Here is a 17,748-nt window from a genome sequence, read left to right as displayed (position 1 = left end):
GCGAAGCTTTAAAAGCTCCTACAGGTCATAAATTTAGAGTTAACCCTGAATAATGGTCCAAAGTTATTGCCAGCGATATGTGATGTGTAGAGCAATCAACATTTTAATACATAGGCACCCCAGGTGCATGTGTTTTTATTCGAATGTGCATGTATGTGGGGAGGGGGGAGCTCAGCATATTATTATTTTTTTTTTTTGTAGGGGTTTACGTGCTTGTGTGTAACTTTATTTTTTTTACACTTTTATTTTCACATAAATTCTTCACATTGTAAATCAAAAGTTCCCTATATAATACTATTTGGTTGTGACAGGTTCTCTTTAAAGAGACATCAGGGGTCTTTTCGCCCCCTGATGTCTCACCTGCCCTCCACTGAAGATAATGGAGCACAGATGTACTGAGGGTGCGTGTAAGCAATCAGGTAGCTGTACAGCAACAGCAACCGGCTTGTGGAGCAGCCAAGAATGTATTTGAAACACCCTGCTGCTGCCAACATATGCCATACCATCGGTGATGGCGAAAGGGTTAACCACCTCCCGTCCGGCCGTTGTATATAAACGGCCAGACAGTGGCAGTGCAGGGTCGGGTGGCCGTTTATAAACGGCCTCCCCGCACCCTGCTTGTGCGCGCTCCCTAGGAGCGCGCAGCACCGCGATCCGGTGCCTGCTGTGTCCTCCCATAGTGCAACACCGATCGTCGGATGGGACCTCTGTACAAGGTCCCGATCATGTGATCACTGATTGGCCAATCAGTGATCACATGCAGAGTAGTAAGCAAGATGTCACTTATGACATCTTTGCTTACTACATGTGAAATCTGTGAATGATCACAGAGGTCACATGGTACAAGGCTATTCACAACAACCATGTACCAAGTGACAAGCTGTGACCAATCACATCTCACTCAGTAGTTCTCAATGGCTGCAAGAATGCAGCTAGAGAGAAGGAGAAATGATTGCTTTTACATACTTTATGGGTGTAAAAGCAATCAGTGTAAAAAAAATAAATACATCTTCATCACCCCTCACAAGTAGTACAGTGTCACCATGTTGACACTGTACTGCTAGGGTGACAGTATGTAAAAAAAAAATTAATAATAAATAAAAAATATAAAAAATGGGTTATTTTTTTTACTAAAAATATAAACAGAATACATTTTGGCCAAGATTTATGATGAAATACAATTTATTTGCAAAATTTTTGAAAGAAAAACTTTTTTTCTAAATTTTTTGGGCATTTTAATTTACATAGCAAAACAAATAAAAATCCCAGTGGTGAATAAATACCACCAAAATAAAGCTTTATCTGTCTCAAAAAAATGCTAAAAAATTCATATCGGTACAGTGTTGCATGACCGCGCAATTCTCATTCAAAGTGTGATAGCACTGAAAGCGGAAAATTGGCTTGGACAGGAAGGGGGTAAAAGTGTCCGGACTGGAAGTGGTTAAACAAACCCATTCAGGGCAAAGCCACAGCTTTACATTAATCACCTCTTCCTCCCCAAAACTGACCTTTGCTCCCCTGCTGTTCCATTCAGTGTTTCTGATGCAGGGAGGTGGGTTGGTATGATTGGCTCTGTGCATTTTGTCTATGATCTGCACTGTCTACTGTGCCTAGCATAAGTTGTAAACAGAGCACCATTTTAAAACGTTGCTCCGAACACCATGTCCATCAGTCTGCCATTTTTAAATGTAAGGTGGCAGTGAAATGGAAGCCAGAAAAACTTGTAAGTGGCCACTGACTTTGTCTTAGCAGGTACCTCCAGGTTCATACAGACTCCAGAAAACAGGACACACTGATGTGCAAACATTCTCCAGTGTCTGTAGTGTACAAACTGGTAAAGCGGTTCCTTATTGGTTAGTGAGGCTGCCCATTACAGTAGCATATTAACAGTGAGGAGCAGGAAACGACAGATGGAGCAACTACAGGAGCTGATCATTATCGAATTATCAGTGTACCTGTGTAATCTGCTTGCAGTTTCTTTTTTCACCGAATAAGTTTCATGAATTCTCCCTGTATTATATGTTTATTTGTAAAAACTGGAAAAATAAAAAATGGCATCTCTACCCCTCCAACCCCCTTCCTCATTAATATTTTCTGGGATAAGATTTACAAGTATAGGATAAAGAGCCAAGACACGCATTCCATAACATTGGTCACGCTTTCATCTTTGAATCTCCCAAGTGGCACAATTCAATATAAAGGTTTTTTTTCATATATACACTATATTGCCAAAACATTTTCCAATCACCTCCATGGCCACAGGTGTATAAAATCAAGCCCCTAGGCATGCAGACTGCTTCTACAAACATTTGTGAAAGAATGGGTCACTCTCAGGAACTCAGTGAAATTCAAGCGTGGTACTGTGATAGGTGGCCACCTGTGCAATAAATCCATCCATGAAATTTCCTTACTACTAAATATTCCACGGTTCACTGTTAGAGGTATTATAACAAAGTGGAAGCAACTGGGAACAACAGCAACTCAGCCACGAAGTGGGAGACCACGTATAATGACAGAATGTGGTTAGTGCATGCTGAAGCACACAGTGCGCAGAAGTCATCAAACATCTGCAGAGTCAATAGCTAAAGACCTCCAAACGTCATGTGGCTTTCAGATTAGCACAACAAAAAAGTGCATAGAGAGCTTCATGGAATGGGTTTCCATGAACAAGCAACTGCATCCAAGCCTTATATCACCAAGTGCAAAGCATCGGATGCAGTGGTGTAAAGCACGCCACCACTGGACTCTAGAGTAGTGGAGATGTGTTCTCTGGAGTGACAAATCACACTTTTCTGTCTGGCAATCAGATGGATGTGTCTGGGTTTGGAAGGTTGCCAGGAGAACGGAAGTTGCCTGACTGCATTGTGCCAAGTGTAAAGTTGGTGGAGGGGGATTATGGTGTGGAGTTGTTTTTCAGGGGTTGAGCTTGGCCCCTTAATTCCAGTGAAGGGAACTCTTAAGGCATCAGCATACCAAGACATTTTGGAGAATTTCATGCTCCCAACTTTCTGGAAACAGTTTGGAGATGGCCCCTTCCTGTTCCAACATGATTGCGCACCAGTGCACAAAGCAAGGTCCATAAAGACATGGATGAGCAAGTTTGGGGTGGAGGAATTTGTCCTGACCGCAATCCGATAGAACACTTTTGGGATGAATTAGAGTGGAGACTGTGAGCCAGGCCTTCTCATCCGACATCAGTGCCTGACCTCACAAATGTGCTTCTGGAAGAATGATCAAACATTCCCATAGACACCCTCCTAAAGCTTGTGGACAACATTACCATAAGAGTTGAAGCTATTATAGCTGCAAAGAGTGAGCCAACTTAATGTTGAACCCTACGGACTAAGACTGGGATACTATTAAAGTTCAGGTGCATGTAAATGCAGGCGTCCCAATACTTTTTGCAATATAGTGTATATCAAAAAAGGAATTCAAAAACTATCACCAAAAAAAATGCAGGTGAAAAGGACAGAAAATCCAAGTGTTTTAAATGCTTACTTGTGGAACTGTATTATTCCATATACATTTTATTGCCTTGTAATATGCTTCTGAACTTGCTAAGGAATTGACACTCCAGTCAATTCTCTAGCATAGTTCCTTCTTTATTGCAAATCATAGCCCTCTCCTCTACTGGAAGTGTCTAGTTACTCTCTGTGCTGGCCCAGCACCTCTACCCCACCCTTCATTCCTCCCTAGATAACCTTTCAAATAGCAGAAGGAGTAAGAATACTACAAAGTGCAACTTGACTGATAGCTCTAAGTCTGCTGGAATTGCTGAAATCACATCTAAGATGGCAGCACCCCACAGAAGTCTCAGGACTTTTAGTTACCTAAGCAAGGAAGCCTTTTACAGGTAAATAATATGCATGGAATATATTAACTGCACATATAATCTCATTGAAAGATTGCAAAAATAAAATGATGTGGCAACAGGGTCTCTTTAACCATTAGCCGCCCGGCCAATGGCCGTTTGGCGGCTTCAAATGCGCTCCTGTATTCCGGGTGCACGCCATTTGGCGTGCTCCCGCACATGCGCAGTTTGCGCTAATGCAGAGCGGCGCAGCAGCGCGATCTGTCACCGGCCGTGCACCTCGGACACGGCCGATGACAGATCCGAGTACCGGCTCCCATAGCTGGTACCATGTGACCTGCTGTGACCAATCACAGCAGGTCACATGATAGTTGTATACAATGGATGACTTCATTCATGATGCCATCCATTGTATACTAGTGCCTAGCTGTGAATGGTCACAGCAGGTCACATGCACATGTCATGTGATTAGCTGTGACCAAATCACAGCTAAGCACAAAAAATAAAAAAAAAATAAAAAAATAAAAAAAAAAAAGGTGAATGAATCGATGTCATTCAGGTAAATGCTTGCTTATAGCAAAGTAATTCTTTGCTATAAGCAAACTGTGTAAAAAAAAAAAAAAAAAAAAAAAAAACATACTGATCACTTCCCCAAAGTAGTACAATGTTACTATGGTAACATTGTACTACTTTGGTCATAGTAAAATATGAAAAAAAAATCTTAAAAAAAATAAAAAAAAATGTAATAAAAAATTAAATATAATAAAAAAAAATATATATATATATATATTTTTTTTTTTTTCATACTGTCACCAGTCAGTGTCCCTGTTCACCGCCATGCCAGTTATATGATGACGCTGTACTGCACTGGTGACAGTATGTAAAAAAAAAAATAGTGAAAATAATTTTTTTAATTTTTTCATTTTCCGAAAAATGACGACAAAAAAAATACAACTTCAAAAAACTCGCCATGCCTCTTATGAAGTACGTTGGACTGTCTACTCTGCAAAAAGGGGTCATTTGGGGGATATCTGTACTGTTCTGACATTCTTGGACCTCAAGAAATTAGATTGGCTATCAGTACTTTAGGATTGATCAATTTTCAGATCTATACCATAGTTTGTGAACTCTATAACTTTCCTACAAACTAAATAATACATCCTAATTTGGGTTATTTTCACCAAAGACATGTAGCAGAATACATCTCGGCCTAAATTTATGAAGAACAATTATTTATTTGTAAACTTTTATAACAGAAACAAAGAAAAATGTGTTTTTTTTCAAAATTTTTGGTCTTTTTTTGTTAATTTAGCAAAAAATAAAAACCCCAGCGGTGATTAAATACCACCAAAAGAAAGCTCTAGTTGTGTGAAGAAAATTATAAAATTTTAGTTTGGGTACAGTGTTGTATGACCGCGCAATTGTCATTCAAAGTGTGAGAGCGCTGAAACCTGAAAAATGGCCTGGGCAGGAAGGGGGAAAATCACACGGTATTGAAACGGTTAAAGCCAACATCATGACCAAAGAAGGGGTATAAAAAAATCTCCCACCAGAAGCCTTCAAACCCTGAAAACCCAACAAGAGCCATTTGTTAAAATTATTTTGGATAGAATGGGGAAGAATGAGGTGTGTGATCCCATTTGACAGTTATTTCCTTACTTCCTGTCCCTGTGACACCCAAGAACAAGGGGGTGCAGTTGTCCACAGCAAATTAAAGAAACAGGCAGCAATAAAAAGAATACTGTTCTAACTTTTTCTCATTCTACAAAAAATGTGGGCTTGTCTGTGCCTGTTTTGTTCTGACAGGAAGTGAGGGGACATCTCCCCAATGGGGTCATTGACAGCAATAAAAACCTGACAGATTCCAACCTTTCCTGCTACATCTAAAACAAAATACAATTTGAGTGGTACTTTAACAACTGGAAGGGGGATCAAACTCTGCCCACGAATGAAAGCAAAGCTTTAACAGCTTTCTAAGGTTCACAAAAGTGGAACAATGATGGCAAATCTGTATTACTGTAATTAACAAAATATAAAAATAGAAGGAAAAGGCCTAATCTGGTAAGGATACTGTTTAGTTGTAAAACTATCCCTTTAAAGTCATCTCAGCTAGGAGAAACTTCCTCTTCTTATACATAAACCATCATTTTATCAATATGTGTGGCATCTGACACGAGCAATTCCGCCGCAGTCACAGTAGCCACAAATTGCACAAAATAGGTATCATCATTCTGTGCAGTACAGCTAATACAATTGCACCAATGGCTTTTTCAATCAAAAGTTTACACTGAATCAGCAGGCAGGCCACGCACATCACGTACATAGTGCTTAGAAATCCGTTCCCATATTGTCACAGTCATCTGGAGGAAGTCTAACTTCCCAGGCACTAAGTGGCCTTTTATCACAACCGGCCATCATACTGCAAATCATCAACAGGCAACGCATAAACATAAATCTAAAAGCAGTTTTGTAGGGAAAGGCTTTTCGGAATGATTTTAAAGCGGAACTCCAGACTTATTTTCAGTTTTGTATGGTTGTATCGGGCAGACTTCTCTCCTGTCCTGAAACTGCTTACTCTGATTTTGCTGCACACTGAGTTTCTCATGATAAGAAAGAAAAGCTGAAGCAAGTCAAAAAGTCTACCTCATTTCCTGGCTGGAGGACATCCAACATCATTGGTGTGGAAAGAGTGCTGCCCCATTGTTGGTATCAGTAGGAGGATTGGTGCCCCATCTTTGATGGGAATAGTGCCCCAAGGGCCAGATAAAGGGAAGTAAAAGTCTACATCTGGCCCCTAGGCCACAATCTGGAGAGCCCCGATCTAGCCCTTTCCTCCCCAACCTTTCTGTCTCTGGCCCTCTCCTTTCACTCAATGGAATTCAATTATTTTAATCATGGAGGCATTCAGCATCCCATGTGGGCATTACGTAGGGCAGTCTCCACAAAAATGTAGCTTGCCTAGGAAAACCCACACCTCCAGATTGACACTTAGTCCTCTAGACTGACATCCAGCCATCAAGCCAAAATTTGATATATATGTTAACTGAATAACTTTTCCTAGGAGCCAGCCCACTTCTTGCATCAAAGATTTGGGTTCTTGAGAGAAATACTGAGGCAGGGTGCTGGGATGTTTTAAGGAAGCTATGTACACCACCCTGCCAGGCCCTCCCACCAGACATGATCTGCCTGGGTGTAAAATAAGATATGCGAAACAAACTGAAAAAGGTTTTATTTAAAAACCTCATTAGGGCTCATGTACACTGCAGCTGATAAACTGACTATCAGGAGCTGTTCAGCGGTTTGTTCAGGAGCCCCTGAACTCTCCCTAATGTTTTCCTATGTGCCCATGCACACATCGTCGTTTACAGTCGTTTACAGTCATTTTTTTTCAACGCACAAAACTTGCGTTCAGGAGTAGATTTTACCGGCGTTTCAAACATTAAACGCTTGTAAACGCGGTTCACAGTGTTTATAAGCCAATTTGTCCACATATAATGATCATAAACGCATGTGAGACCATAAATATATAGTCTTTTAGCAGAAGAAAGTGCAGCAGATGAACTTGTGACTCCAGCCAATAGTGAAAAATGCGCACTCACCGGAAGCGCATAGATAATGCACATAAATATAAATCCTCGAGGTATACTGGTCAATCCGGTGAACTTTTTCCTATGGTGCAGTCATCAAGCCATTAGGGAAGTATTTAAATCCACTGGTTCCAGAGGTCCTCCTTAAAATTAGTGAGGTGATCAGCCTGGATATGGGGCTCCTATTCCTCCGGATATGCTGGATGCTAATAGGTACCTTTGGGCTTAATAGCTCCAGACAGGAGCCACAAAAAAGGTGCCCATAGTGTAGTAGATTAAATGACTTTATTGTAGTACCGCATAAAACAGATAGGGTATAGTGATGAGCAGAAAATAACACTATACCTCCATTAAAATGGCCGCCCGGGCTTCCTTCCAGCTCCAGGCGGCAGTAGTGTCATGTGCTGTCTGGCTCCTCCTTCCCAAATGCCCAGTGTATTTTGGGCATTTGGGAAGGTCTCCTGAGGTTTTTTAAAAACGCTTCTAAACGCAAACGCAGATAAACGTGGTATGCAAACTCAGCTAAACTGACGTGTTTTAACCTATGTTTTCCAGCAGTCCATTTCCATTGTTCAGAAGAGTTTTCCAAACGCCCCGTGTACATGAGCCCTTAGAGTGTTGATGAAAGGTGAAAGGGGGAATTATGTTTTTTGTCCGTTCTAGTGTGTTGGCAGTCCACTCCTTTGAATAGACTGATCTTACACAACATGCAATACCACATCATATACATATACAGATCATATACACATACAAATCAGAACAGCACAGTAAGAACTGGCAGCGATGCATATATTAGAAACACGACAAGTTTAAACACTTGAGTTTGGCTTGCTATAGGACTTACAATCACCCATACAGGAGTAGTAGCAGTAATAGGAGCCAGTCAGGTATTCTGATAAGAAACAAGCTGACAGTAGTAGAGAGCAGAGGGTTGCAGAAAGATGATCTCATCAGTCTATTGATGCTCCTTCTATGTCCAAATACCAAATAGCAGACTAGGGGTGAGTAAATGACACCATTGTACTCCTACCTAACAAATAAAGTGGTTTTATCCACATGACTGTGCTGTGTGCCAAGGATGAATGGGAAAATATGCAAATCCTTTGGCAGATAAAACAACTCCTGTATATGAAATTCATTTTCGTATTTACAGTGGGTATAGGAAAGAATCACCGTTGCAAAAGGTGAATGTCCTTGCATGGCCTAGTCAGAGCCCAGACTTAAACCCCATTGAAAATCTGTGGAATGACTTGAAGATTGCAGTCCACAAATGGTCACCATCACATTTAACTGAACTTGTGCAGTTCTGTAAAGAAGAGTGGGCAAATATTACAAAGTCTATATTTGCAAAGTTAGTAGAGACATATCCCAGCAGACTAAAGGCTGTAATTAAAGCAAAAGGATGATCCTTTTTCCAACTCAGTAATTCTGTTTTTGAATTTTTTTCTGAAATGTTGGTGCAATATCTTTCACTTGGGTATTATAAGTTGCACTGAGTAAATACAACTGGCTAAAACAAAAACTGTGTCTGTCTTCATTTCAGGCTGCAAAGCAATAAAATGTGATTATTTTAATGGGGGGTAATTGTTTTCTATACCCACTGTAGATGTTTACCTGGAGCTCATCTTGAAGGTATGTGAGCATTTTAGTGACAATAGTAACTTATTGGACCTCTGTGTTCAGTAGACAAAGTTCATAGACATTGGAAGAATACTTCACTATAGCACGTTCAACACTTACTTCCCCATGGAGGCATACTGCTGGAGGAACTTGGCTGGCCCCACTTCCAATGACAGCCCGACTGTTTCGCTGTAGCCTAAATTTGTCCTTTTGTACCTAAAACCAGAAAACAGCAGAGTAAAGCCATCATATAAAGATATAGAATGGAATGACTGGCATAATTAAATGTATTAGGTCATTAATTCAGACAAATCATTAACGAACAAAAAAACCAATATGTTCTACTGATAAATAAAAAAAAAAGGCAGAAGAAGCTCCCTGTTCTGAATATGTTCCTAGTTCATCTTGGAAGTGAGCAAAAAAGGGTGGCTATGCTCCTACATACTGTGGGACCATGGAGAATGAACATAGCCACCCTCCAAACCTAAATTAGATTGGCCAACACAGTACAGAGAGGCTTATCTATGTTAAACAATCCACAGCCCCCTCTTTAGCAATACCTAGAGCAAAGGCTAGATAGAATTTTTAAGCAAGTAAAACGCAATTAAAAATAAGCAGAAATTTAAATAATAAAAAATATTTTTTAAGGCATTTGCATAGTCAAAATGTATTTTCTTTAAAAAGAACAAACATGTTATACTTACAGTACTTGCTCTGTGCAATGGTATTGCACAGAGCAGAACCGATCCTCCCCTTCTCAGGTCTCCTGCTGGAGCTCCTGGCTCCTCCTTTTCTTGGTGTTCCACCATAGATAGCTGCTTCCTATTGCAGCACACCTGTGGGCTCGATCTTGAGCCACGCTGTCTGCATCTGTGGACACATACAGTGAGGGCCGGCTTTGCCCCAAAGCCCCCCTTGTCACAGGATATGTCAGAGAGCAGCGGAAGCCAATAGCTCTCACTGCTCTTGGCAAAGTCTGAGAGCAGAGACCTGCTGCAGACAGGCACAACACTGGATTGATATTAGGCTCAGGTAGATATACTGGGGGTGAGGGGGTGATATGCATTCAAAAACATTTTTTACCTTAATGCAAAAAGAGTTACTGCCTTAAAATTTATTTACATGGGAAAAAAAAAAAAAAAAAAAAAGCAGAATTTTTAGGTACCCATCGAAAACATTTCATAAAGTTTTATCATCTTTTTTTTAAAAGCACATTAAAAAGCCTTGTTATGGTTCCTGATAAAGCATCATAAATGGGGCCTCAAATGCAGCCCCTGACATCGTCAAAGGGCCACACAAAATGTTCAATATATGTAATGCTTGAGAGGGCTGTCAGAAACTGCAGACCTAATAAAGGAAATAAGGGTCAGGGAGTGGAGACATGCTACATTTTTGGCTGGGGATATGCTGCAGAAAACAATATGTAACTGGGAACATGTTACATGAGGTTATTAACCACTTCCCGACCAGCCGTTGCATATAAACAGCCGGACGGTGGCACTGCAGGGTTGGGTGGCCGTTTATAAACGACCTTCCCACACCCTGCTTGTGCGCGCTCCCTGGGAACGCGCAGCTCCTCGACCCGGTGCCCGCTGTGTCCTCCGGACACAGTAAAACACCAATCGTCGGACGGGACCTCTGTACGAGGTCCCGATCATGTGATCACCGCTTGGCCGATCAGTGATCACATGCAAAGTAGTAAGCAAGATGTCACTTGTGACATCATTGCTTACTGCGTGTGAAATCTGTAAATGATCACAGAGGTCACATGGTACAAGGCTATTCACAACAGCCTTGTACCATGGGACAAGCTGTGACCAATCACAGCTCACTCAGTACTTCTCAATGAGTGCAAGAATGCAGACAGAGAGGAGAAATTATTGCTTTTACATCCTATATGAGTGTAAAAGCAATAAGTGTAAAAAAAAAAAAAAAATCTTCATCACCCCCACAAGTAGTACAGTGTCACCATGGTGACACTGTACTGCTAGGGTGACAGTATGTAAAAAAAAAAATATAAAAATAAAATATAAAAAAATAAAATAAAATTTAAAAAAAAATGTTTAAAAATTATAATTTTTGGTTATAAACTAATTTGGATTTTTTTTACTAAAAAGATAATGGAATAAATTTTGGCAAAGATTTATGATGAAATATTATTTGCTAAATTTTATTTAAAAAAACACTTTTTTTCAAAATTTTTGGACTTTTTCATTTACATAGCAAAAAAAATAAAAATCGCAGCGGTGAAAAAATGCCACCAAAATAAAGCTTTATCTATCTCAAAAAATGGTAAAAAATTCATTTGGGTACAGTGTTGCATTACCGCGCAATTGTCATTCAAAGTGCGATAGCGCTGAAAGCTGAAAATTGCCCTGGTCTGGAAGTGGTTAAAGATCACTGCTTTTACCCTAATCAACGTTCCCACTACAGACTGCTGAGGTGCGAGGGCCACACATCATACACTAAAGGGCTGCATGTGGCCCTCATGCTGCAAGCTGGGCCAATAAGGTATAGAGCCTTAAATGACTTCTATTCCCATCCAACGCCTAGTTGCTGTGTGGTATATTCATCAGCGTACTATTATCACATTTTTCTCAAAGACCAATATATTTGCCAACTAGGCAGCGGAATGGAAATGTTTCTCTCCATGTTTCTTGAAGCATAACTGAGGCTATTCTAGAATAAACATGCAAATAGTATATCAGTACAAGACAGTACAGTTATAAAAATGTAGCTACTCCATACGTATTGTTATATATTCTTCTACATACAGTCATGATTGTGGGCTCCCTTGGATAATGGCCACTGAAAACCTATATTACTGGGGCAAGTGCAGCGACACATAGGAGAGGTTAAAGCGCCCAGACCGCATAGCAGACCTCTGTGGTTCTATAATAATGTACTGTACGTTAAAATTATTTTGTGTGTGAAGGATGTTCCCAACTCTCCCCCCCCCCCCATGGTTTTCCCACTTAAAGTGCCACTAAACCCACAACAGTAAAATCAGTCTGTATAAGCAGTAAATAATGCTTGTTATACTCCCTGTGGAACCTAAAGGGTTAATCCTCTGCATTATATAAAAAGGCTGTTTGACCCTGTCTTCTCTGATCCTCCCCTTCTTTCACATTCCCCAAACCATCTGCTGATAGTACAGAGCCCTAGGAGACACTCTAGCAGTACACACCACACTGAGCTTGTGCAGAGTTTTCTTTTTGTGAGGGTGCATGTGATCAACATAGGGCCAATCAGCACTGTCCAGACAGAGGGTTGGGGGTCATGCAGCCTCAAAGGACAGCCAGTGGAATGAAAACTTCTACAAGATTAACCAGTGCTCAGCGGACACTGATAGAAGTCACAAGACTGCTCTAACTGCTGATGAGAAAAGGTATTTAGCAGTATAAATTTACTAAAATAATTGGATTTCCATGTTCTGTGTACTGTGGGAGACCAGATATAGTGAATCTGGGTTTAGTAACACTTTAACCAGCAGTGCTGTAGTGTTCTTCAAAACACATACTCACCCACACAGCAAATCCAGGATTGTCTCACTGTGATCCATTGTGCGAGGGTCAGCAGGTCCCGGTCCACTATCATGGTCCTCTTAGCTGGATGCCCCTTCCGTGCAGGCAACCAGCTCTGATGACATACTGTTACCAACCACCACCCCCCTTCCCCGGCCCACCCTCTGGACCACCCCCCAGCCCCTGTGTGTGCTGATCCTGCAGGCTCCTGGGATATATGATGCAAGTATCCCAGGAGTCTACAGGAACAGGTACATGTCATGTCAGGACAGTCACAAAGCCTGCAGGTCTTCAATAAGACCTGGACACAGGATAGGAGATTTCTTCCCACCCAAATCACTGTGAAGCCTCCAAGATCCAGGCCCTGGTCCGATATTACAAAACCCAGAGAAAACAGAAACCCTATTCTTCTCAGCACAGATGCAATACTCTAAAGCCCCTTGAGCTGCATCATTGAGAATGCCGTGTTTCTTCTGCCTATGCTTGCAAAGTGGCAGGGCCTTGCACTGTCACACCCTCTTAAAGAATAATTGTACTTTTACAAGTCTATGGAAAAGCAAAGACCGCTTGAAGCATATGAAAAAAAAGGGCAACTGCAGATCATAGGCAATGGAACAATCTCAGAAGTCTCTTGAACTGATGTCTGACCAGTGTCATTGTCACAAGCCCAGAACCTGTCCACACTCTAAAGGTTGTTGAATCATCAAACACTGAGGCAATTTTTGCAGTAATAGCGTTTTTTGCTGTTAAAAAAAAAAAAAACCCTAAACTTTTATTCTAATCCCAGTAATACATATTGTACATGAAACATAATATGAAACACGATATTCTGTCATGTCTTTCTTAAAGTATGGCTCTTAGTACTTGAAAAATCTTACCTTTGACATAAAAAGTGGCTGCAGCGTACCAGAACATTCATACAGTGAATGGAGATGATTCCAAAAAACAAAAGGCTCACTGGCCCCAACTGTAAAGGACAAACAAAAGAAAGGAAAGTGAAGCAATCTCTATAAAGGAGAACATCAATATTTATTTTTTTAGATAAACCATTACTAAACATAAATATGTCTACTATGCAGGGGCGGACTGACCATTTGGAAACTCGGGCACTGCCCGAGGGCCCAGGGTCAGTAGTGGGCCCCAGGAGATGCCCCTGGTACCTTTATCATAGGCTTTTTTGAGTTTGAGCAAGGACACAGGGCCTCCATGATCCCCTATTGCCCGGGGGCCCCATGAGTTGTCAGTCCGCCCCTGCTACTATGTATAGAGGTAACTCCCTTCCTATCATGAATACATGTTGCAGGTTTTAATGCCATTCTGACTCATAAATTAATACAGCCAGAATTGCTGCTTCACTTTAGGGGAAGAACCCAATCACACAACCCCAGCACTGATCAAGCGGTCATCGACCGCAGTTGAGAGCCAGCAGGATGCAATCCCAATCACATAAATTACTGTGATAACCACATTGTTCATACTGTATGATGAGGAGTAGGGCTTCTGTGCACGTTGCCCCGTACAGCCTGTACCCCCCCCACCCACCCCCCATAAAAAAAATGATATTTTCACTAAAAATACACTAAAATCATTAGTAGACACAAACATTACATAATATACTTCAATTACGAATGAACACAGTTGGAGATTGGCACCGATCACTCACTGTGTCCATTCAGAAAAGGAAAGGGCTGGTAAATTACATTTAGCGGCCCTTTCACTCACTCTCCATCCTGAAATAGCGGCTGGTAGGAGACGAGAGCAGAGGAGAGGAGGGGAGCTGGCAGCGCTGTGGGGGTGGACCAGGGGAGCACACAGGGGCCTGGGGCAACAGAAGGAAGTGGAAGCTGGACAAGAGGGGTGGCATTTTCTAGAACCATTTACCTGTATTTTTCTCCTGTAGCTGCTGAATGCAGGCGGGAGGGAGAGGAAGAGAAGACAATAGCTCCAGCTGCTACAGGAGGAAAATACAGGAGAATGGTTTTAGTAAATGTCGCGCCCACAACTGCTCCTGCCCAGGTGTAACAAGGAAGCCGCCCCCCTGATGCTATGCTTATGGTCTGGTCTGAATAATGTGTTCAGGTTTCTGGCGCACTGAAACCTAGACACAGGATTCAAAACCTGGAATGTCCAAATGAATCCCAGACATGTCTCTCCACCTCCTGTGGAAGTAGAAATCCAGCAGAAGTTGTCAGAGCATGCTGCGCGTTCTGGCTCCACGACAGCGGGCGGGTGACAGGTCCATTTTGCAGCTCATAGCTGGCCCCCAACCTCCATTCACCACATCACAGGCTCTGGAACTGAAGGTTCCCCAGGGTCAGGTTTTCTTCAGTACGTCTGTCTCCGACAGGAACACCATCACAATGGCCTTGACCAACAGAGTGATGTCCATGTGCAGAGGAGAAACATGTTCTCCTGGAGCAAGGCAAGGCCATCAGAGTTCCCAGCCAGATGCTGGAAGAGGAGAGGGGTAGTGAAGGTCACCGGGGAGACCGAGATGAACATCGGGGACAGTAGTGTAGCAATCGTGTATGTACAGAGATGGATGCGAACCTCCATTTTGGCAAAGGCCTCCATCTTGTATCATTTTCTACTCCAAATCCCCCCTCCCTCTCTGTTGAGTGACACGTGGTCCCTGGATGCAGAGTTCAAAAATGCATCAAGGCCCAGCAGGAGAGCTCATGGCTTTAAACCCCAATTAGCCTGGCCCCCATATGTCTGAGAGACTCTGCTTGGAAAAGGATTGTAAAACCATAAACCAGTCCCTCGCTGAGCTTCAACGACATTCCAGGTAGTCGTAAACCAGACATCACATTCAACATCCATTTTCCCCCTATGATTTCATATCTTGGAATAGGCAAGACTTACATAAAAACCAGGCATATATTCAGACCGGTCACTTTAATACAAGTCGTCTGATATATTACACCCCCTATCTGACATCTACAGGAGAGCAGAAACGGATATCTCCTTAACCATCCCAGCAGGTATGTCATATTTCATATCTAGACATTCAGCAGATGATTCTGCGTATTAATCTACCTGTGAATAGAATGTTACATGTGCCTAGGAAAAGTTATTGACCATAGTGTAATTTGCCAGGGATTTGGTCACAGCCAAACCAGGATGTTTGGCAAGTACTTTACCTCCCTAAATTTCTTTCTGTTATCTCTTTGCTGTGTTATTGCTCTCTGTGTGTATATATATATATATATATATATATATATATATATATATATATATATATAGGCTACATCTGTTTCTGTAAATATTTTTATTGCACCCTTTTGACCTTTTAGTAATAAATCTTACTTTCTGAAAGTGTTGAACTGTTTCTAAAGCTCTTTAATGCAAACTAAGAACCCGTCTCTGAAGAGCGCTACTGTATGTTTAACCCTCTGTATACCCTGCCTGTGGTGACAGTAGTATACAGATGATTATTCAACCATCATAGTGTTATTGCTGATATTGCCGAGTTTCCTCTTTCTCTGTACAAAAAGGAGGTGGTGGCAGTGTGAAGGGTTAATTGCGTAATTAACCTGACCCAGTAACAATCGCTCCCAGGCTGCAAGTACACAGACTGTGGTCCATTAGCTGGAAAATCTTTGTGCAGGGTGCAGCTGGGCGTGGCATTGTTAAGCACGTGACAGCGCGGTTTTAGATTGGCTAGTCCTTCGATCATGAGTTTGGTGAGAAGGGCTGGGGTTTGACACCGCGATCGTCAGAAGTAGAAGTGGTCAGTGCTGGGTAGTGGGACACCTGGGGAACCGCCACCAGAGAAACCCCCACAACGCCTCGGTCCAGGCTGAATAATGTGGCAACTCTAGGTGCAGCACAAGGGAGAGCAATCACAGGAACAATGCCCTGTGTCTGTGTCTCTCCCTGCCAGCAGGAGGGAAAGGGGGAGAAACAAGCTTTCAGCTGCTGCACGGAGAGACACAGGGCATTGTTCCTGTGATTAATCCGCCTGCCCCGATCCCCCTCACTTGTCTGGCTCACAACTGGTTTGGGCAACTTGTGTGTCCGCGCTCCCTACAGGAGGGCTGGTGCTACCCCCTATCAGTAGTGGGTCTAATAAAGAGCCTGCCTACAGCCAGCAGAAAAGGATTAATGTGTATGTCTGGACAAAAAAAAAAAAAAAAAAAGCAGTTCATCTTTTTAATACATGCATATTTCACATAGTATCGTCTCTTCAAAAAGTATCAAAATGCCTGTTCCAATCCAGAGAATGTTTACCTTCCTGTGCACTCTACCCGTGCTATACTAAATTCAGAACTACCTGAGTCCCAGCACCTTTAAGCAGAGAAACTCACCTTCGCTTCAATGGTCCTCATTCCTTGCCGGCATCCACTGTTGGGTGCCAGTTTTAGGGTGTCTTCATTGCCTGGCACGGGATGAAGTCACTCAGGAGTCAGTGACTCTGGCACACAGGGATTGTGCCAGTGATGTAAACTGCCCAGCACATGCACAGCCCAGTTCACATGCCAAAGAAAACAGCGAGCAAGCAGGTAAGTGTATTTCATGTCTCTTCTGCAATAAAGAGCCTGTCTGCACACAGCTTTGACAAGAGAACTTTAGTTCCGCTTTAAACTCATATAAACCCCACCGAGTCCCAAGGCTTTTATTAGGTTTTGGACTTTTGATAGATTATCTTACAATTGCTGCTTTATCTTGCGGTCAGCCTCAGCAATCTTGATATTGATTTTTGGGGACAGATAGTGCTTTCTTTTCATACTATACTTTAGAAGACAGACTTTAATTTTTTTTTAAATAATAGAGAATAAATGGTAAAATTATTATAAAAAGCAATTTTCTGTTGATTTTGGCAGCATAAAAAAAGTGTTAAAAAACATTTTTTTTTTCATTAAATTAAAATTTTAGTTCATCAATTCAACCACATTTTTTGCTAAAAAAAAACCCCGGATAAATACTGATTCAGGTTACAGCAGTTTACACCATTTTATAAAACCGTCTTTAGTTCAGTTTAAGTTATTTGTACTTCAGTCAAGTTTACACCTGTTTTTGCATCCATTTTTTTACATTGCTGAAGAAACCAATTATAGGTGACAAAAGTATAAACAAAAAATATCTTTCTTGCCTACAAACATAAATGGAATGCAAGTAAACAGACGGCATCCATTCACATCCATTCAAATCTATCTACAAGGAAAAGAGCTTTGCTCCTGACCCCGGCACTCTGCTTTAGATA

General features: G+C 41.7%; 1 protein-coding gene across 1 annotated transcript in view; it reads right to left on the bottom strand.

The window, feature by feature from the left end:
• The window catches only part of SLC36A4 (solute carrier family 36 member 4), a 415,009-nt gene that overhangs the window by 297,787 nt on the left and 99,474 nt on the right, over positions 1–17,748 (bottom strand). The window contains exons 4-5 of the mRNA XM_089656501.1: positions 13,421–13,509; positions 9,139–9,234 (exon numbers count right to left, since the gene is read on the bottom strand). Of these exons, the coding sequence (XP_089512627.1) occupies positions 9,139–9,234; positions 13,421–13,509 (185 nt within the window). The remainder of the gene's footprint in view (positions 1–9,138; positions 9,235–13,420; positions 13,510–17,748) is intronic.

The sequence above is a fragment of the Staurois parvus genome, unplaced genomic scaffold, assembly GCF_062004578.1.
Source record: "Staurois parvus isolate SC_StPar_1 unplaced genomic scaffold, SC_StPar_1.0 ptg000027l, whole genome shotgun sequence".
Classification (NCBI taxonomy): Eukaryota; Metazoa; Chordata; class Amphibia; order Anura; family Ranidae; genus Staurois; species Staurois parvus.
Note: the sequence above shows the minus strand (reverse complement) of the source record. Positions and strands in the feature narration are given on the sequence as shown.